Source organism: Panthera onca, chromosome B2 (assembly GCF_046562875.1).
Source record: "Panthera onca isolate mPanOnc1 chromosome B2, mPanOnc1 haplotype 2, whole genome shotgun sequence".
NCBI lineage: Eukaryota > Metazoa > Chordata > Mammalia > Carnivora > Felidae > Panthera > Panthera onca.
In genome coordinates this window covers 39,938,936-39,960,991 of record NC_138343.1, presented here as the reverse complement: position 1 = coordinate 39,960,991, position 22,056 = coordinate 39,938,936, and the positions used below count along the sequence as shown (strand labels likewise).

Genomic DNA, 22,056 nt, shown 5'->3' with positions numbered 1-22,056 from the left:
AAAGGTGGAAGAAAGACATTTCTGAGCAGGGGAATTGCCTGAACAGGGAGTCTGGAACCAAAGTGCATGCAGCTTTATGCACAGCACTTCCTACAGCAGGCTAACCAAATTTGGGAATAAAAGGCTATGGTGCCTACCCCCAAGGGTTTCCAGTGTTTTATTCACAGGAGACAATGGAATAGTTGAAAAGGACCCTGAACTGGCTCTGTGCCCTTGGGCAAGTCAGCTTCTCTTTGAGCATCACTGATCCTTCTGGCTCTAAATTTTCCTGACTATTCACTCCTACACCCCTGGAAGCTTCATGGAATTGGTGGGCCAGGAGCTAGGCCTGGCTAGAGCTAGAGCTGGATTTGGAGAAAGAGGCAAGATGCCAGTGGTTGATGATAAGGCCTCGAGGCGGACCAGAGTGCTCTTGCTGAGATAAAATTGGATAGGGTAATTGGGGCCTCTTGAAGGAGAATTTTAAAAGCCAGGCTGGTTGACTTTAAAATATGACCTGATAAGCAGGTCCTTGGACTGGAGATGAAAGAGTGTCTATGAGAGATTAATCTGATGGCTCTGGGCCATTGATCTGGATCTATCTGGAAGCAGCAGTGAAGATGGAGAGGCTCTCAGGGAGACTTTTGCAATAGTCATGTAAGCCCAGCCTTTCAAAAGAGGGTTTGAAACTCCTGCCAGCCTTACTGTATACATGGCTTCCTTAGAGTTCAATTTTCCTTAACCATAAGTAACTTAAACCATTATTTTTATATTAAAACAATTATGGGTATATTATACCCCAGAATCCTAAATGTCTATACATTTCTAAGGGAGCACGTTAGACTTTAAATAAATTTCTGGTTTGCAGAGGGTGATTTTGGATCATGCTACCAGATTCCTCAGAGAGATTCATTGTCTCCTCTCTGCTGTAAAGGGTTTACTTTGGTGGCGAGTTTTGAGAAATTTGCTAAAAGACCACCAGAGGCTGGTAGGAAGGGTGAGATCTTAGTTTCAGGAGTGGTTTTTGTTTTGGGCCAGGTAAGTGATTGGATGTAGGAAACCAAAGAAAGAAATCCAAGATGGCGCTAGAGTTTAAAATCTGAGGACTCAGAAGAAAGATGGTGGTATTCATAAAAATGTACCTACTGAGGGGCGCCTGGGTGGCTCAGTCGGTTAAGCGTCCGACTTCGGCTCAGGTCACGATCTCGCAGTCTGTGAGTTCGAGCCCCGCGTCGGGCTCTGTGCTGACTGCTCAGAGCCTGGAGCCTGCTTCCAATTCTGTGTCTCCCTCTCTCTCTGACCCTCCCCCGTTCATGCTCTGTCTCTCTCTGTCTCAAAAATAAATAAACGTTAAAAAAAAAAAAATGTACCTACTGAGAGAGAGGCGGAAAGATGATGGTCTACCATGAGAACATTGGGAACACGTGGCTTTGCTAGTCTCAGGAAAGGACTGAACAGGTTGGACGTGGAGGAGGAACTGGTACTTCTTGGTCTTTCCCAGCCTTTGCCCTCGAAGTTCTCCCACTGGCCTGGATGTTTGGCACTTTTCCTGCTTTACTATCAGTGTCTCGCTATGAAACAGGATGTTTACCGTAGGGTTTTAGTAGATCCCCTTTATCAGACTGAGGAAGTTCTCATTTTTGCTCCTTTGCCAAGAGTCCTTTTCTTACTGGGATGTGATCATCTGCTGTTTTTTTGTTTGTTTGTTTGCTTTTTTACCCTTTAATCCTTAGTGTGATAAATTACGTAGATTCAAAAAAATAACCTAACTGAGCATTTTGGCCATAAAGTCAACATAATCATAACAGAGTACCCTTTTAGATATTGTGGGAATCCATTTGCTAATATCTTGCTTTGGATTTTGCATTCATGAGTGTAATTTTCTTTTCCCATACTGTTCTTGTTTGGTTTTGGAATCAAAGTTAACGCTAAAAATAAACTGAGAAGTGAACCCTTTTTTTAATATTCTCTGAAAGACTTTGGGTAATATTGAAATCACTTCTCTCTTGAAGTTTTGGTAGAACTCTTTGCCTGTTTGCTATTGAAGGTTGTCCCATCATGTGGGTGATAGTAGAGAAAGGAGCTTTTACTTGGGGAATGAAAGTCAATTGAACAATAAGGAAAATCTGTTACCTCATACATCACAAAAAAGTCCAGAAGGAGGGTGTCCCAGCATTGGTTAGTTCAGCAATTCAGGGAGAGAAATTTATTTTGATCCTGTAGATGTGTCCTTGTCAAGTGTCAGCTCCTTCTCTTAGTGCAAGATGGCTGTGGCCGTCTAGGCATCACAACACAGTGGTTAAGAGGGGCGGCGGTGGGGGGGGGGGGGCGGTTTGCAGCTAAACCTGGTTCCAAATCCCATAGCTATAGGACACTGCGTAATTGCTTAACGTCTCTGGAAAATGGGATGGTAATAGTATTTTACCTCAAAATTTTGATATTATATGGATTAAACGAATTAGGGTTTTTGTCGTTGTTGTTTTGCTTTGTTCTGAACTCAGACTAGTGCCTCACACTTACCCAATCGTGTACTCTTCCCCGGCCTCCTTCCCTTTCCTGTCTCATTTCCCGGCTCCCTTTTGGGTGCTTTCTGGAACCATCGCCCAGGTAAATTACTTGCCTTGAATCCTTGTCTTCGAGACTGCTCAGGAGCCCAAACCAAGGCAGCCAGCCATTTGCTAGTTGTAGGACGTTGGCGATACCTAACTTCTAAATGTGCTTTTTTTTCTTAATGGTCTCTATGCCTAACGTGGGGCTTGAACTCCCAACCCTGAGATCAAGAGTTGCACGCTTCAGGGACTGAGCCTGCCAGGTGCCCCTGTGATATCTACCTGCTTTGTGTCTCTCTGTTCCCACCCATCATATGAGGACAGTACCAGCACCTATAACTCACAGAGCAAATGTGGTAAAGCGCTCAGTGCCTGGCTGAGAGAAAGTGCTTAGCAGGTATAAATTATTATTATTATTACCCAAAATTCTGTGGGGTGGCGCCACGGGTGGTTGTCCCACAGTTGAGACACACTACTCCTTGCCTCTCCCTTCTTCCACCCCACTTACTCTCTGAGCTCCTCCAGCCCTGCCTCTCCCACCACAGGCCGTCTCGTGTTACTCAGGTGACTGGCACCACCAACAGCCACCACCCCCAGTGCAGCCCACCCTTCCCATCACGTAAAGCACCCTACCTGCCCCTGGTGGGTGTTGCAAATACCCAGGTAAAAAGTCTTCTGTCTGAATGACATCTCAGGATTTCTCCATGATGCAGGATCCTCATAGCTATCTGCTTAAATTGGAAACTCTTCAAATGGAAGCTTCTCATCTATGACTCATGTCCAGCATATTCTAGGACATCTTAAAGCCTTCCTGAGGCCTGGGGCAGGGAAGGCTTTTTTTTTTTTTTTTTTTTTTTTTTCAAGTAGGCTCCATGCCCAATGTGGAGCTTGAACTCATGCCCCTGAGATCTAGAGTTACATGCTCACCACCTGCACCAGCCAGGCACCCTGGGAAGGCATTTGTTAAATGTGGATTGTTAATGATCACAGCTATTGCACCACCGAGCACTAACTATGATCCTGGCGCTGTGGTAGATATTTTGTCCACATTGATTTTTGCCACCACCCTATGAGGTAAGCGTTATGACTGTCTCCAGTTTGCAGATAAGAAGCCTAGCACAGAGAAGTTAAGTAGCCTGCCCAAGATCACACAGCTGGCAAACGGCAGAGCCAGGCATCCTCCTAACTCTAGAGCTCACTTACGTAATCATGATGCTAAACCAATGCTAGGACTATTTGGTGCCTCGAATGAAGCATGCTGGCCTCTTTGCTTTCTAGCTGAGAGCCCAAGGACAGGTCTCTCATTGCCAGGTGTTTTGCTGTAGGTGACTCGTCCACATTTGAGGTCCCCATGCTCGTCTTACCCCTCGCTGTTGAACAGGAACCTCAGCAAGAGTAATAGAACGGGAGAGCTTCATTTATGCAGAATCCCAGACAGCCAGAAGGAGGGAGAAAAAGCAAATATGTACATATATAGCCTGTGTTCTCATTTTATGATAAGGAGAGACTAAACAGGTTCAGGCTAGTACCTGAGCTTTCTTTTCACAAGCAATTTATGCACTAGAGATTGCAAACTGCCTCCGCCCCTCAGATCCAATCCCTAGAGCATGATGTGTGCCTTGAAAACAAAGGGCATGTGCAGCAGGACTCATTACCACTGCGTGGCCGAAGGCTGGAGCTGAGCAGCTAGTTACCTCCCAGCTTTGGGTGCGACAGGTGCCGCCCCTGTGCCCAGCCCCACCCCTCCGCACCAGCTCCTTTACCTGGAACAGGTTGGCATTTATTGTGAGGCTTATGTTGGCATTTTTCTTAATTATTTTTTTTTATTTTTTTTTTATTTTTGAGACAGAGACAGAGCATGAACGGGGGAGGGGCAGAGAGAGAGGGAGACACAGAATCAGAAGCAGGCTCCAGGCTCTGAGCCATCAGCCCAGAGCCTGACGCGGGGCTCGAACTCACGGACCGCGAGATCGTGACCTGAGCCGAAGTCGGACTCCTAACCGACTGAGCCACCCAGGCGCCCCAGTTGGCATTTTTCTTACATCCAGTTTGTTTCATTCATTTATTCAAAGAAGGATTTGTCTGTTTTTTGGTTTTTGGGTTTTTTTTTTTTTGGACACCTACTATGGATCAGGCGCCATTCTGTTTTGGTGGGGTGGTGAGGGAGTGGACAAACCAGAAACAGATCTAGGACGTTAGTGACGACATGTCGTGTCTGTTCCAGAAATAGCTGAGTGTGGGGCGCCTGGGTGGCTCAGTTGGTTAAGCCTCTGACTTTGGCTCAGGTCACGATCTCATGGTTTGTGAGTTCAAGCCCCGCGTCGGGCTCTGTGCTGACAGCTGAGAGCCTGGAGCCTGCTTCGGATTCTGTGTCTCCCTCTCTTCCCCTCCTATGCTCGTGCTCTCTCTCTCTCTCTCTCTCTCTCTCTCGCTCTGTCTCTCTCAAAAATAAAGAAACATAAAAAAAAATAGCCGAGTGCATGAGAGAATGGTGGGAAATGGGGTGGGAGCAGATCACGTAGGATCTTCAGGGCACCATGAGGGCTTTGGCAGTCACCAGGAGTGAAATGGGAGCCACTAGGGCATCAGTGTGTCTAGATGAGGGCAGTGGGGGGTGGGGGGTAAGGGTGGATTAGGGACCCCCGTTGGGAGGCTATACCACAGTAATCCAGCTGATGCAACAATGCCAGAGTGGTGGCAGTGGAAACAGAAAAAAGGGAGGGATTGGAGATGTATTGGGGGCATAGAATCAACCAGAAATAGGTGATGGGATGGATGTGGGGGACCAATAAGGACAAGGAAGAATTGAATTTGGACCAGAGAGGTAGCAGAGGAGAAGAGAAGAGGGTGGTTCTAGAGATGCTTTGAAAGTAGCGCGTCTGTGTTCTGCTGATGGACGGATGTGGGATTTGAAAGAGAGGCGTCCGGGGTGACACCAAGTATTTTGGCCCTTGTTTTGGAAGGATGGAGTTGCCATTTGCTGATAGGGGGAAGCCTGTGGGAGGAGCATTTTTGGTGGGGGAAGATTAGGATCTCAGTTTTGGAGAAGTTGAATTTAAAGGTGCCTGTTGGACATCCCCGTGGAGTAGCCAAGAAGGCAGCCTCCGATGTGAAACAGAAACAGAGAACAGGTCACCTCACATGCCAGCTCTGATTTCTCTGATTGGTAATGATGCCCGCAAGTGCTGTGTTGAGATTTTGTGTGTTTTTTTTGTTTTTTGGGTTAAAAAAATTTTTTTTAACGTTTTTATTTATTTTTGAGACAGAGCATGAACCGGGGAGGGTCAGAGAAAGAGGGAGACACAGAATCCGAAGCAGGCTCCAGGCTCTGAGTTGTCAGCACAGAGCCCGACACAGGGCTTGAACTCACAGACCGTGAGATCATGACCTGAGCCGAAGTTGGACGCTTAACTGACTGAGCCACCCAGGTGCCCCTCTTCTTTTTTTTAATGTTTATTTTTGAGAGAGAGAGAGACAGAGACAGAGCACAAGCAGGAGAGGGCCAGAGAGAGGGAAACAGAAGCAGGCTCCAGGCTGCTGTTAGCACAGAGCCCAACGTGGGGCTTGAACTCATGAAACATGAGATCATGACCTGAGCTGAAGTCATTTGCTTAAAGGACTGAGCCACCCAGGTGCCCCTAAAATGTCTTAGTATGTTCTATAATGTGCATGATATATTAGAGTAGCAGGTATGGGCATTATTTATAAATTATTCTACGTAGGAATGATATGCTCAGTTTTTACTGAGGAATGGACAAATACTTCTGAAGATTACCAATTTGAAATATTGTACATCAGGTGCTCAAAACTGTGACCTGAAATACTGTATGTACCCTGAAGTATCTCCTGAATCCTTTAAGGAAAAACAAAATTATGTTCAGTTTGGTGGGGCACCTGGGTGGCTCAGTTGGTTAAGTGTCAGACTCTTGGCTTCAGCTCGGGTCGCGATCTCGTGGGTCGTGAGATTGCTCTGACAGTGTGGAGCCTACTTGGGATTCTCTCTCTCCCTCTCTCTCTCTGCTTCTCTCCTGCTCGCACTCTCTCCCTCAAAATAAAAAAGTAAACATTAAAAAAAAAAGTGTCAGAGACTGTTCTAGAGTAAAAGAGATAGAAAAGTTAGGGTAACCTGTGCACCTGAGTGGCTCAGTCGGTTAAGCGTCTGACTTCAGCTCAGGTCATGATCTTATGGTTTGTGAGTTCGGGCTCCGCATCAGGCTGTCTGCTGTCAGCACAGGGCCTGCCTCTCTGTCCCTTTCTCTCTCTGCCCCTCCCCTGCTTGTGCTCTCTGTCTCAAAGAAAAAAAAAAAAAAAGATTTAGGGTAACAATGCGAACATGATCCTTGATGGGATCTTGGGTTGAGAAGGAAAAACGCTACAAAAGAATATTAGTAAGAACAACTGGGGAACTTTGTATATAGATTGTTTATGGTATTGTGTTAGTGTAAATGGTATTTACACTATGGTATTGTTTATGGTATTGTGTTAGTATATACAAAGTTAGTGTAAACTTTGTATATAGATTGTTTATGGTATAGTGTTAGTGTGGTCATGTGGAAGACTATTGCGTTCTTAGGAGATCCAGGCTGAAATATTTAGGGATGAGGAGTCATGATGTTTGTAATTAGGTCTCAAATTTTATTTTATTTTATTTTATTTTATTTATTTTTTTGTTATTTATTTATTTTTAAATGCTTATTTATTTTTGGGAGAGATTGAGAGAGAGAGAGAGAGAGAGGGAGACAGAATCCCAAGCAGGCTTCAGGCTAGGAGCTGTCAGTGAACCTGACACAGGTCTTGAATTCAGGAGTGTGGGATTATGACACCTGAGCCAAAGTCGGACGCTTAACCGACTGAACCACCAGGTGCCCTTATCTTATTTTTTTATTTTTTCCCCTCCCTGGCCTCTGAGACCGTGTTTAGTATACTAGATTGTTTCATTGACTGGAACACTGTCTTCTTCACCCTTTCTGAGGCAAAGAATTTGCCAGATCTTCACCACTGCTATAGAAATCCCTGGCATGTTTTATTTTCTAGCTGCCTCCACATGCGTTGTATTACATTTATTATCATAAATAGTCCATATGGGTAAAGAAGTTTGTGCCTTTGGGGCACCTGGGTGGCTCAGTCGGTTAAGCGGCCGACTTCGGCTCAGGTCATGATCTCGCCATCCGTGAGTTCGAGCCCCGTGTCGGGCTCTGTGCTGACCGCTCGGAGCCTGGAGCCTGTTTCGGATTCTGTGTCTCCCTCTCTCTGACCCTCCCTCATTCATGCTCTGTCTCTCTCTGTCTCAAAAATAAATAAACGTTAAAAAAAAATTAAAAAAAAAAAAAGAAGTTTGTGTCTTTAAGTGCCACAGTCCCAATTAACTTTTTTAATGGCTCACCATGTCAGGCACTGTTCTATGTGTTTTACACATAAGAGCCTGTTTTCAGCCTCACAGCTGCTCTGTAGGGGAGGTGCTACTATTATCCTCATTTTCAGAAAAGGAAACTGAGGCACGGATAGGTGGTATAGAGGGAGTGCCGAGCAGCGTGGCCCCAGGCCGGGCCCTGCAGTATTTACCACCCACTCCTGGCCATACACTTCACATCACGAGCTGGGTCATAGACGTTTGCTACAGCTTCCATACCGGGAAGGAGGAGGGCTTCTGCCGCTCAGACTTTTGCTTTTCTCTGAGGGGTTCTGGGTGCATGTCCATAGCGGAAAGGGTGCTCCTGGAGAGAGGCCAAAACAACGACAACAGAAACTACTGCTTTTGAGGGCTCGCTGTGTGCCAGGCAGTGTGAGATGTTTCGTCCTCAGAATCTCACCATGCCATAAGAGCATTATCCTCATCAGACAAAAGAGGAAACAGAAAAAGAGCGGTTCCAGTAACTCCCTCAGAGTCATGAGGCTTTGAACTCCAGCAGCCTGACTCCAGAGCCTTCCCCTCCCCCAAGCCTGCCTTGCCTCTACCTGTCCTCTGAATGGGTCTGAAGGTAACCGAGCCCCAGCCTGGAGACCAGAGACAGGCCGGGTTGGTGGGGGGTGGGGGGGAGCTGGGCCTCACCCATCACTTTGTTCACCCCCTCAGTTCCCAGATGGGGACATTTCAGTGACAAAGGGGAGGAGGAGTGGGAGAAGAAGAGGAGGAAGAGAGCATTGTAATGCTTCCTTCTTGGGGCTTTTCATCTGGCCTGTGACATTCCATTCCCACCCCTCCTCTAACTGGCCGTTTCATTGAGTAACTTTTTCTGATTGAGTGCACCTGGGCAGAAACTCCTCCCATATTGGCCCTGGTCATTGCTATGTCGTGTTTTTTTTTTTTTTTTCCTTACAAAAAACAAGGGGAGCCCCTATTCCTTTGAGGTAGAGGTGGTTGTTGAAGTGCCCAGGCAGATCAGCCAACATTCCAGGAACCGCTCTGATCTAGTGCTCACCTGCCCCTTTAGAGGACAGCCGGCTCGTCACTGACTGGCTCCTGGGCCCTGGAGGTTCAGGATGACTCAGCTCTGGGCATGGCAGTCCCGGCCAGGGGCGAGGCCGAGGTATCCCTCAAAATGCCCTGCTCGCCAGGAGCTCCCTTTCCCAGGGTACAAGTTCACACCCTTACCTTCCTGGACGGGCAGTCTCTGTGTGCCTCTTCCTCAGTAAATCAACAACTCGTAAATCAACACACCCTCTCGGACTAGCACGAGAGGCAGAAGAAGGAATCAGTGAAGAGCAGGGACTCTGCAGACTGCCTGGGTTGAATCCTGCTCCTGCCACTGACGTCCTGTGTGAACTTGGGCAAATTATTTAGCTGCCCTGAGTATTAGTTTCCTTTTATGTAAAATGGGGGAAAATAATCATATACTTCTCATAACGTTGATGGGGAACATTGAATACCTATTGGGTACCCAGGTATTGTCCCTGCAGGTATTGTACCCAGGTACCCAGGACACAGTGAGCTCTCCATAAAGGACTGATATTATTATTTTAATGTTTATTTATTTTTGAGAGACAGAGTGTGAGTGGGAGAGGGGCAGAGAGAGAGGGAGACTCAGAATCCGAAGCCGGCTCCAGGCTCTGAGCTGTCAGCCCAGAGCCGGACCTGGGGCTCGAACTCACGAACTGTGAGATCATGACCTGAGCCAAAGTCAGACACTTAACTGACTGAGCCACCCAGGTGCCCCAAAGACTGATATTATTGCTGGTGGTCACAGCCCAGTGCTGGGTCTCGTAGAAGAGACACCCATAAAGGACACAGTCCCCTCCTTAAGAAGAGGCAGCATACAGTTAAAAAGTGTATGGTTTGGGGGGAGCTAAGCGGACCTTCAGTACGTTATTTAATTCCATTGGTACGTCAGTTTTCCCATCCCCAAAACAATTCTTAGAGGGTGAGATGGTGGATGATAAACACCCTGCTCGGTGCCTGCCACATTGTTGGCTCTCAATACATATGGATTCTCTTTCCCTTTCTAGGAGCTACACTCTGGAGAGGGACAGAGAGCAGATCCAGAACCAGCCAGCCAAATGTTTAGTTTTAGGGCATGTACAGTTGGATCCACAGAAGTTTGGAGGCCAGAGGATTGGTTCCTGTAGTTGGATTGTTCTAGGAAGGTTTCTTGGGAGACGGTGGACCCTAGTTGGGGCTGAAAGGATGACTAAATAAATGGAGCAGAGAGCATAAATGGGCTGACCAGTGGTAGAAGGGGGATTGAAGAGATAAGGAGGGCAGTGAGAGGTCCGGTCGTGTTTGTAGAGGTCTGCATAGAAGAAGATTGTTTCCTTTCTCATATTGTCTAACTGGAATTTTCTGTGCTAACTTACATACCTCTCGCTGTAGTTGAAGACAAGTTCTCTTAGAAGGACCATGGTTATTTCAGACTAAATGAGCTTTTGGTGTTTTTCTTAAGCACTTTTGTGCTTGATATTGGGGTAAAGACCAGGTGAATTTCCTTAGATGAAAGGTGAAGGAATTCTGAGGGCCAATTCCCAGTCAAGTTTTTTGACCCTGAATGTCCCAAATAAGGCATACTGTGAAGTGCAAGGACCAGGCCAAGGGGTGCTTAGAGCAGAGAAGTGAGTGATAAAGAAAGAACTGATTGTTAAATCAGTGTCATGGACATTTGGGTGATAATTTGGGAAAAGTAAGGCAACAGCCCCACTTAATAAGATATCATGAATAAATGTAGGTAACAATTTACACATTATAAAAAACCTGGAGCACCTGGGTGGCTCAGTGGGTCAAGTGTGCGACTCTTGATTTCACCTCAGGTCATGATCTCAGTGGTTCCTGAGGTTGAGTCCCGTGTTGGGCTGTGTGTTGCAGGCTCTGTGCTGACAGCTTGGAGTCGGCTTGGGATTCTCCCCCCTCCCCTGCTCCTCCCCTGCTTGCAGGCTTGTGCACCTGCGGGGTCTCTCTCAAATAAAACAAACAAACAAACAAAAAACCCCAACAACCCAACTTTATAGTATGTACTCTTGGAAATGCAGATTTTGGGGGCCTCATTACAGACTTGAAGAATGAAAAGCCCTGAGGCCAGGCCCAGAAAACTGCATTTTCAACAAGTTCCCTGGGTGATAAAAAAAAAAAAAAAATTCACCTATAAATATTTCCTATGCTTTCTTGTAATGCTTCTATACTATTAAGATGGGCAAAGCATGATTCAAAGGCATAAGTCATTATAGAAAATATCAATAGATAAGGCTATATAAAATAAAAACCTATTTGTACAACAAAGAAACAGAAAAAAGAAATCTACCATGAACCAAAAATAAAAGGCAAATGATGAACCAAAAAAAATTTTGCAAAATATATGATAAAGAAAAAATATGAAAAGGGGTTAGTGTCCTTTCAATGTAACGAGCACTTATAAATCAATAAAAACAATTCCTATAAAAGAATGGGCAAAGGATATAAATAGGTAATTTACATAAGAAATGTAAATGTCTAATAATAGTCAATATTCTTACTGATATTCCGCTTTTTATCTTTCCAGTTTTTCTCCATAAAGAACATGTGGCATATGTATGTGTATGTGTGTGTGTGTGTGTGTGTGTGTGTGTGTGTGTGTGTATAATATATATAATGAAAGATCATTCAGCCATAAAAAAAAAATCCTGCCATTTACAACAACATTGACAGACCTTGAGGGCATTACATTAAATGAAATAAGACAGACAAAGAAAGATAAGTACTATATGACCTCATTTTTTTTTTTTTATATGATCTCATTTGTATGTGGAATCTAAGAAAACCAAATTCAGACACAGAGAACAGATTGTTGGTTGTCAGAGGCAGGGAGTGGGGAGGTTTGGGGGGCTGAGGGAAGTGGCAAAAGGTGATCAAAAGGTCCAGACTTTTAATTATAAGGTAGATGAGTTCTGGAGATGTAATGCACAACATGGTGACTATAGTTAACAATATTGTGTATTTGCAAGTTGCTAAGAGAGCAGATCTTAAAAGTTCTCATCGGAAGGAAAAAATGTAACTATGTGAGGAGACAGATGTTAACTAAATTTATTGTGGTAGTCATTTTGCAACATTTACATATATCAAATCCCTAGGTTGTATACCTTAAATTAATATAACTGATATATATGTCGATTGTATCTCAATAAAACTGGAAAAAATTTTAAGATAAAAAATAATGGTGATTTGCTGTCTTATCAAAGGTACAGTTTTCTTATCTCAATAGTCCTACTCAGTAATTCTAAAAGTAAAGAAACACCTTCCTTCAGGACAGATCTAGTTTCTGGTTCTGTACTTATTTCAAAAGCTATAAGTTTTTAGTTCTCCTGCACCCTAAAAGCTTCTTACACTTCAACATCTTTGTTCCTTCCATAACTTCATACCTAATCTTTTTAATTTTAAATGTATTGTTCTCTTTAATGAAAGAGTGCATTGCAATGAATAAGTAGCTGAAGAAACTGCATGTTTGTGTTTTTGAAGACAGGAGTAAAGGACTTACAAGATCACACAAGGCACATGGCACAGATACATGTTGATACAACAAGGGTTCTTGAATTAAAAATATATGTAATTGTTAATATGCCATTTTCATCTCTCCAGCTGGTAGTGTTCGTTTTTTCTTCAAGTTTTCTAATGTTTGTTCATTAGATTGGCTCAGCCTTTTAGCAGGAAAATTTGGTAATAAGAACTGTATCAAAAGCCTTGGAATGTTTCATAACCTTACATTGAGAAATTCCACTTCTAGAAATTAATTCACTTCTAGAAACAATCATGAATATGCACAAAGATACTACCACAAAAGCATTTTACTGTATTGTTTTTAATAGGGAAGAACTAGAAACACGTTAGATTTCCAATAATTCAGCTTTGGTAAAATGCATTATGATACATTCACCAGTGGCATACTACATAGCCATTAAAAATGTATACACTATTTAGGGGCTCCTGGGTGGCTCAGTCATTGAGTGCCCTATTCTTGATTTTGGCCCAGGTCATGATCACAGGGTTGTGGGATTGAGCCTTGAGAAGGGCTCCACACTGAGCCTGGAGCCTGTTTGAGATTCTCTCTCTCTCTGTCTGTCTGTCTGTCTCTCTCTCTCTCTCTCTGCCTCTCTCCCCTGCTTGCATGCTCCCTTTCTCTCTAAAATAAATAAAATTTTTAAAAATTAAGAAAAAATACATAGACTATTTAATGACATGGAAAAGTCCTAACAGTATTATTTTTAGTGGGGTGAAAAGCCAGCTTACAAAACAGCTTACAATGATCTTATTCCTAAAAATATGTGTTCATTCACAGAACAATTGTAGAAAAAATAAACATTGACATTTGAAGGGGTTCTCTCTGGAGAAATTGTAGGTAGCTGTTATTTCCTTTTTTGTGTGTCTTATCCATATTGTCGAAGTTTTCTAGAATGTAAATGAACATTTCCATGATATGAAAATGACGGTAAAACGTATTCTATAAAACGGAACAACTCACTGAGAGAATGTTTAGCGTAGAACTTGCTGTAACAGTGTCCTGTCTCTTAACAAGTCACTTCTGTGGCTCCTTCCTCGGGAGGGCCCCAGGAGAGGCAGGGATCGCCAAGGCCTCCTCCCTCCTCCCATTTGAAGCCTTACTAGAGGCCTGTGGTCTGCCTCTTGGTCATGTAGAATCCAGCTTTGGGGAAACTGCAAAGTAACCCAAAGTTTGGGAAGTAGGTTTATAGTCTGAGCTAGAAACTCCTTCTCAGAGGATCTAGTTTCTCCGCCCACGTTTTCCTCAAACAGAAACTAAGGCCTACTTCGGGGCTTGTCCAAGGCCACACAGCCAACTGAATGACAAGGTGAGGCCTTGAATCCTTGGCCTTTCCGCCCGGTTGTATTTGTGTAATACGCAGATTTAGACCGGCCCTTCTCATACTTTAATGTGCACGGGGATCACCAGGGATCTTGTTGAAATGCAGATTTTGATCCGGCTGGTCTCGGTGGGCCACTTCTAACCAGCTCTCGGGGAGTGCCGTTTTTTGTTGGTCTGGGGAATCGCAGTTTAAGTAGCAGTGGTGTAGAGCACAGATTCTGGAGCCAGACTTCAGCTTCCAGGTCCTGGCTCTGCCACAGGCTAACTATGATTGTTACCCGCGCTGTGCTTCAGTTTCCTCATCTGCGAAATCAGTTTAACACCTGAGAGTTTTCGCGAGGAGTTAATAAGTTGCTACACGTTAAGTGCTTAGGTCGTTGTGCACTACGAAGTGCCCAGTCGATTATCATTCATATTGCCCAGAGCAATCAGCGGGTGCAGTAGGGTTTGTCGAATGAATGAATAACCTTTGGAAAAAAGTTCTTTCCCGGGAGGCTAGCGTCTGAGAAGCAAAAGGGGAGGGCTCGTCGGAGGGGAAGAGGCCCACCTCCAAGGAGCTTCTCTCCAGCGGGTGGTCAGAAGGGCCGGGAGCGCCCGGAAGCCGGCCGGCCCGCGCCCCGCGGACCAATGCGGCCGCCCGGGGGGAGGGGGCGGCCAGCCAGCCCTTTCCGTCTGGGGCTCCGGCGGCCCCGCCCCTTGCGCGTTGAGACGCTCGCATTCCACGGTTGCTACATCGTCGCGAGGGGCGGGGCGCCTGTCAGGGAAGCGGCGCGCGCGCCGGCGCGGGCGGGCTGGGGCTCGGCCGCGCAGTGCCAGCGCCAGCACCAGACCCGCGCCCCGCGCAGTCCCGACCGCCGCCTGCGTTCTGGCTCGCGAGCCCCAGCTCCCGCCCGCCCGTGCGCTGCCCGAGTATGGAGCTGCTGTGCTGCGAGGGCACCCGGCACGCGCCCCGGGCCGGGCCGGACCCGCGACTGCTGGGGGACCAGCGTGTCCTGCAGAGCTTGCTCCGCCTGGAGGAGCGCTACGTGCCCCGCGCCTCCTACTTCCAGTGTGTGCAGAGGGAGATCAAGCCGCACATGCGGAAGATGCTGGCGTACTGGATGCTGGAGGTATCTCCCGGAAGGGTCTCCCCTCCCCCGCCGCCCGGCTCCGGACATCTCCGGGCCGCCCTGTGGGGACATCCTGGTCCCAACAACAATCAACAAGATGCTTCGGTGGCTCAGATCCCCGGGGCCTGGTCTCTCACTCGGGCACCCCAGCCAGCCGACTGCCTCCGTGGTGTCCCTTTCCCTTCCCCAGCCCTAACTCTGACTGCCGGTCGTTTGGCACCCTCCCTAACCCTTCCTTCGGGCCAGGAAAGCGGGACCGGGGCCACCCTCTCCCCTCCGGCTTCTCTCAGCGTCTCCTGCTTCCCTCCCCCGCTCGGATTGCTCGGGAGAGCGCGCCTGGAAAACCCTGGGCTCGGCCGCCCCCGCCCCAGAGCCGGTTCCTGTGTCTGTCGCGGGGTTCTGGCGGGGAAGACGGTGGGGGTGGCGCGCGCGCTGTTCCGGCAGTCAGGGAAATGAAAAGTGCGGGAGGCAGCGGCTGGAGTCTCCTCCCTTCCCTTTGGGTGTGTGCAGTGGGTGGTGGTAATGGGGGTAAGGTCCCAGTTCTCTGCCCACCGTAGCTACCTCTTCCGTCCCCCAACCCCCTTCTTGCTATGGGGGAGGGCAGTCTCAGTTTGGAATCCTTGAGGAAGGGAGCCTCTGGCGTACCCCCACCCCCCAGGGGAGGGGGAAGGAGGCAGGCTACGCGGAGGAAGTGGGGGGCGTCACCTTAGGGAAGGCGCATCCTGCGTATTAGTCCTTGTCTCAGAAGGTTACCCCCCCCCATTTTTTTGCCCCTCATCCACTTCCCTTCAACGCCCCCCCCCCCTTTAGTGCTGCTGCGTTCCCCATGCCCCTGCCCTAGAAGTGACTGTGCGCCCTCCCCCAGGTTTGTGAGGAGCAGCGCTGTGAGGAGGAAGTCTTCCCCCTGGCCATGAACTACCTGGATCGCTACCTGTCCTGCGTCCCCACCCGAAAGGCGCAGTTGCAGCTCCTGGGTGCGGTCTGCATGCTGCTGGCCTCCAAGCTGCGCGAGACTACTCCCCTGACCATCGAAAAACTGTGCATCTACACCGACCACTCTGTCTCTCCCCGCCAGCTGCGGGTGCGTGCATAACTCTCCCCACCCCCCTACATACTGTCACCACACTTACCAGGAAAAGGAAGGCCAAGACCTCAGAAACTTTCTGCCCTTGGGGAGGGTAGCAGAAGCGATTTTATTTTATTTATTTATTTATTTTTGGACAAAAGATACGGCAGTGTGGGGGGACAGTCAGACGGTCAGGGTAGCTAACCCCGGCCTCCAAGCTTGAGCTGCCAGCATGAATTGAATCCCCTTCTCCTGACCTCCAGGGGGTGCCATTCCTTCCTGGTCTTTCCCCCAGATAGCAGCAAGTCAAACTGCATGTCTATACTCACTAGTACTTTGCCTCTGGGTTTACACAGCCACCATGAGTTATTTATTGGCAGCAAAAGGACATGCCTGCACACCCCCACTGGAGTGGGGGAGTGGAATGTGCTTCATGTGGGGGAGGGGGCTGCCTTGGTTGAGTCTTTATCCCAGTGTGGACTTTGTGATTGAAAAGCCTCCTAGAGCCAATTAAAGTCAGGCCCTGATTGCTCTCAGGAAGGGCCAAGGAGTTGTCATCCTACCTTCTTTCCTTCCTTTTCTATCCCAGAAGAGCTAGCTCCTTCCAGGTCCTCATTCTGAGGAACTCGAGCAGCTGCTTCAGGCCTGGTGGGATCCACCTCTCCCTTTCCCCCTTAGCCAAAGGCCAGAGCTGAGGGATAGCCCGGGAGCTGAACTGCAGCTGCTTCCGATGTGATAATGATGCCCCCTCCCCCGGCCCACCCACTCTGACCGAGGTCTTTCATAACCCTGTGGGGAGCTGCTGTCACTCCTGTGGTTTGGGAAGTGGCTCCCTGGGCCCCTTGCTGGGAACTTGGGCTGGGCTCTTCCCGAGGCAGGGCAAGGGAGTCAAGGCTCTCTTTCCCCCACTGAGCCTGGAGAGGAGGTGGGGAAGCCGCTTGGATCTGGAAGAGGTTATTCAGGGCAGGCGGATCATCTCCTGGGGGCCCTGGGGGAGAGGATGGGTGAGCTGGCACCTTCCTCCACCTTGCTCCGCGGCGGCCAAGTCTTCTTCTGACCCTGAGAGGAGTCTCTGGGCCCCATCTCCTGGGGAGGAGGGCAGTATGCAGGCTGCTGTGATTGGCTGGCCGGGAAGCCAGGGTACTGGGGCCCCCGACTGCTGCTTGTCGAGGAACAGGATTCCTCTTCCTGCCAAGTAGCTCTCAGAGATGGGAGTAGGAGGCCAGAGTTGGGAATCCGGGAGGCCCCACGGCTCTTTGTGATGAATCTGGTAGTTTTTGGCAAGTCTGAAGGTGGAGCTGGCTTCCAGGGCCAGCAAGCAAGATGTTTCTGGAGGGGTTTGGGCTGGAAGGTAGAAGGGTACTTCCTTTTTGTGAAAAGACTGGCATGGTTTGTGTGCCTTTGTGTGAGGGTAGTCTTTCAGAACAGGCCACAAGGACTCTTCATCTTTTCCCTGTGCCTGAGCCGGGGGTGGAGTGTGCAGATGTCGTCTTACAAGGACAGAGTTGGAAGGGACTGCACAGAACTCCAGTCAGTCCAAACCCTTGTTGCAGCAGAGGGCGGTCGAGGCCCAGAGAAGGAGGGAAAGGTCCCCGTCCTGCCTCAGCACTGCACTGAAGCGGCTGAGGAGGGTCTGGGTCTCCAGGCTAGCCCAGGTGGCCTTAAAGCCTACAGATGTGATACGAGCTGCCAGCCACCACCACTAATCGCTCCCAGGGGTGTGTTCCCCACCAGGCGAGGGCTGAGATTCTCAGGAGTTGCCCAGATACAGGGTAGGGTGGCTGCCTTCCCTTACATGGGACCCCCTCCCCACAGGGAGACCCCCATTGCAAGTCACCTTCCAGATCTTTCCTTGGAGGGTAGGTGTTTTCTGGTCACTTCTGGGTTAGGAGCTAGAGAACTGGGGCAAGCATGAGTAGAATGCTGGCTTCTCGGCCCAACTTCTTTTGGCTCTGGGCCAGGCCATTTTCTGTAGGGCCCTGTGAGAGGCTTGGGGCTGATTTAGGAGGATGACACCTAGGTGGGGGCCGGGAGAGGGACAGCTGTGACTGACGGCCTGGAAGAGGTTGGGTGGGGTTGCCATTTCTGCCTCAGTAAGGGGCCAAACCCGTGAGTTCCTTCCTGTGATAAAACAGTGAAGAAATCCTCATGTGTGCAACTCAGAAACGGGGCCATGACTAGGAACCTCAGATGAGTGGATTGGGTGGGGTGCCCAGCCTCCTCCAGGACGTAGCAGTGGTATGCAGCTCTGGGCAGGTGGAGATGCTATTTGGTCCCTCAAGGATCGCCTGGATCTGTCCTGCCTGGCTGAGCCTCTGCTTCGCTTCCTGAGACTTCAGTGACACTAGCCACTGTGGTTCCAGGTAAAGCCACTGTGGTTCCAGGTGGCGTGGGGTGCTGTGTCTCAGGACTCACCCCCAGTGTCCCACCAACACTGTGGGATGTGGCTTAAGTTGGGCAACCTCTCCTTTGAGGAACCTCAGGGTTGGTTCAGTGGGTGTGTCACAGGAGGCATGGCCTCACGCTCATTTGAGTGTCTTCAAGAGGTGCAGACTTGGCTGGGATGCAGGACTGGAGAGGCTAGTGGTGATCTCCCCTTTCACAAATCCTTGGGATTACGGAGAGCCTTTCTGCTTCACCCCAGAGGAGGCTCAAGGTTGTGATGCCTGCCGCTGCAGTCTTTTCGTTCAACCTTAGCCGGAGAAGTACTCCGAGCCCTGCACGAAGTCAGGAGAAGGCCTGGCTTATTGGCCCCCGAAAGAGAACCAAACAGGATTGAAAGAGACAGTTCATATCAAACACGTAGTTCTGGCACCTTGTAAATGAGCAGTAGATGCTCAAAGCAAGTGCCCCCAATTCTTCCGCACCCTGAACTCCCTATTCCACAACGCCGGCCCTTAAACCCAGAAGCAGAACTGGGGCCCTCGCCTTCAAGTTTGATGGGCTTCCTTCCCTGTGACATTTCTGCTTTACTCCCTACCCTTCCCTTCTTCAGCCACTGACTCCACCCTCTTTCCCAAACACCAGGACTGGGAGGTGCTGGTCCTGGGGAAGCTCAAGTGGGACCTGGCTGCTGTGATTGCCCATGATTTCCTGGCCCTCATTCTGCACCGGCTCTCTCTGCCCCGTGACCGGCAGGCCTTGGTCAAAAAACATGCCCAGACCTTTTTGGCCCTTTGTGCTACAGGTAAGAGCCCTATATACATTTTTGCCAGGTGAGGGAAATACGAATACTTGGAAGGGTGGGAGGTAACTGGATTCTGCTTCATACTCCTCTCAAAATTTGTCAATATTATCTCTCTTCTGGAGGCTCAGAAGAGGCAGCAGAACATGATCAGAGCTGTATGGGATTTTTTTTTTCTTTTTAGTGTTTATTTTTGAGAGAGACACAGTGTGAGTGGGGGAGGGGCAGAGAGGGGACACAGAATCTGAAGCAGGCTCCAGGCTCTGAGCTGTCACACGGGGCTCGAACTCGTGAACCAAGAGATCGTGACCTGAGCTGAAGTTGGACACTTAACCAACTGAGCCACCCAGGCGCTGCAGAGCTGTATGGGATTTTAGAGACCACCGGTCTGTAAGTGGCTTGGAGAAGTGACTTGCTCAGGGTCTCACAGTCATTAAGTTGGGAGCACAACCAAGGTCTCTTGACCCTAGTTTTGTTTCCACACCAGGGAGAGACTCCTTCACTCTCTGGTCCCTGGCACACTCACCGACCACCTTGGAGCAGACACACTTGTGCAAGTTTCCTGTTCATCCTGGTCCTCTCTAGGAGAGGCCCCTTCCTGCCTTTCTCCCTCGTTGCTCTTATAGTACTCACTGCTGGGGTTTCTGGTATGCCCTCAGCTCTATTCTCGGTGCCTGGCATTTTTGGAGCAATAGGAAGTCCGTGCTGGCCATGATCTTTAAAGCCTTTGCCTCATGGTTCCCTCTTCCTTTCCAAGATTACACCTTTGCCATGTACCCACCGTCCATGATCGCCACGGGCAGCATTGGGGCTGCAGTGCAAGGCCTGGGCGCGTGCTCCACGACTGGGGACGAGCTCACCGAGCTGCTGGCAGGGATCACAGGCACAGAGGTGGTGAGTGCAGGGGCGCCGGCTGTGGCCGGTCAGCACTTCCTCAAGCAGTGCTATTCCCTGAGCCTCCAGCAGAGGGAGGAATGCATCCCTAGCCTGGTCTCCACTCCTGGTTTCAGGTGCCCCACCCCTGGGGCTTCTGTGGCCTTCTGTCTTGGTCTGGAGAAGGGTGGCTTGGGTGGGTTGAAGGGCACTGTTCCTGGGTGCCCTTTTCCTGCCAGATGATGTGCAAGAGTGGGGGTGGGGGTGCTGTCAGATTATTGGGCTGCTCTCACACTCCCTTGCCACATCCTCTTGCCAGTTTCTTAGAACTGAAGGCTGATTCCTGGGGCTGGGTTGTGGCCTAACCTCCCAACTTCCCTGTGTGCTGGAAGGTGTCCCTCACCTGCTTCTGCTGCCAGATGCTGTGGGGGTGGGAAGCAGACCCTTCATTCCAAAGGGGACCTTCTGCCCTCCACCCAGCAGTCACTCTTCGCTGTTCCCCCATGTTTGCAGGACTGCCTGCGGGCCTGTCAGGAGCAGATTGAAGCTGCGCTCAGGGAGAGCCTCAGAGAAGCGGCCCAGACCTCGCCCAGCCCGGCACCCAAAGCCCCCAGGGGCTCCAGTAGCCAGGGGCCCAGCCAGACCAGCACTCCCACAGATGTCACAGCCATTCACCTGTAGCCCCGGAGAGGCCCCCTCCAGTGGCCACTGGCAGCAGAGGAAGGGACACCGCCACCCCCCCTCCCTGCCTGCAGGAACGAGCCACGCCATGCCACATCGGAAGCTTGAGGGGGCCCCCTCCTGTTCGCCCCTCCCCAAGCTGAAGGGGGCAGGCCCTACCTATCCCTGCAGTGTGCACTAAGGGGCCTGGCCAGCCGTGTTTGGGTGGCCCGCCAGGCTCCTCCTTTTCCCTGCGTCTGACCGGCTCTGCTCTTTCCCTGATCCTAGCTGGCGGTGGGCCAGGCTGGTCAGAAATGAAATTGAAGTAGGTAAAATACATGCACCAGCGTTCCTTTTTGAGGCCCCCTTATTTCTGGGGCTCTCGTGTTCTCAAATGCCAAAATGCCCCCAGTGCCTTGTAAAGGTGTTGCACCTTCCAGAGTTAATGTATTTGGATTGGGGTCTTTCTGAAGAGATCTCAGAGATGCTGATAGACATGTGTGAGGGGAAACAGTCTGGACAGCTCCTCCTGACACGCTTTGGAGGCCCCAATATAATCCGTGCGTGCAGCTGCTCCTAGAGGGAGGGACCAGGCCTCTGTCCGAGGGGCGGGCAAGAACCAACCAATCCCTCCTTGCTTTGCTTTCTGCTCAGCTTCTCCTGTGTGATTGAGGGGGGTTAGGGTGAAGGAAGAAGTTGTTTTAATTTATTAATTGCTTTGAGGACAACTGAAAGAGGGTGTGGTGGGGCCCATCGACCCCACACGCGGTGGTAACCCTGGTGGTTGCTGCATCCCTCCCCTCTGCTACTGGCTGGAGGATCTTTGTGGCCAAGGAGCTGCTACAGCCTGGGGTAGGGCCATGCCCTCCTCTCCCTCTGGCCCTCTGCCCCTCTCTGGGGGTGGGGGATGGAGTAGGGATAAACTGGAGGTGACTGAGCCCCTGTCTGGAGAGGGAGGCAAGCCCTGTTGACACAGGTCTTTCCTACGGCCACAAGGTCCAGGCTGGTGGCCCAGGACCATCATGCTACCTTAATAAAGATTCTGGAATAAGCCTGGCTTTGGCTTCTTGGATTGGATGGTGCTATGGGGAAAAGCCGTTTCTGGGCTGCATGAGGGAAGCAGGGCAGAAGTCAAGGGTCATCATGCAGAGATCACCACAAGCCATTTCTGTAAGGGGCCAGGAAGTAAGTATTTCAGGCTTTGTGGGTCATTTGGTTTCTGCCCCAGATATAGTCAGCTCTGCTTTACAATGGGATGTACGCATTCCTAAAATTCACTGCACCATGCAAAATTGCACAATAAAAACCACAGGGCTCATGGGAAACCGGGCTTGAGGCACAATACTCAAAAAAACTTAAT

At 49.4% G+C, this 22,056-nt stretch overlaps 1 protein-coding gene and 1 long non-coding RNA gene across 7 annotated transcripts in view; one reads left to right on the top strand and one right to left on the bottom strand.

The window, feature by feature from the left end:
* Positions 1 to 21,747, top strand: part of CCND3 (cyclin D3) — a 98,450-nt gene extending 76,703 nt beyond the window's left edge. For 3 of the 6 annotated variants that reach the window (XM_060615521.3, XM_060615520.3, XM_060615522.3), the window contains 4 exons: positions 15,779 to 15,994; positions 19,007 to 19,166; positions 19,921 to 20,057; positions 20,550 to 21,747. In XM_060615521.3, coding sequence (XP_060471504.1) covers positions 15,824 to 15,994; positions 19,007 to 19,166; positions 19,921 to 20,057; positions 20,550 to 20,717 — 636 coding nt within the window. In that variant the 5' untranslated portion in view covers positions 15,779 to 15,823 and the 3' untranslated portion in view covers positions 20,718 to 21,747. Of the gene's footprint in view, positions 1 to 7,242; positions 14,914 to 15,203; positions 15,414 to 15,778; positions 15,995 to 19,006; positions 19,167 to 19,920; positions 20,058 to 20,549 lie in introns of those variants that run through there. The other 3 variants (XM_060615526.3, XM_060615519.3, XM_060615523.3) reach the window with 3 other exon arrangements.
* On the bottom strand, positions 943 to 1,455 carry LOC132667074 (uncharacterized). Its single transcript, XR_009604965.2, has 2 exons — positions 1,350 to 1,455; positions 943 to 1,121 (listed from the first exon to the last, which is right to left on the bottom strand). It is a non-coding gene; the product is annotated as an uncharacterized LOC132667074 (long non-coding RNA).
* Positions 21,748 to 22,056: the final 309 nt, after the last annotated feature.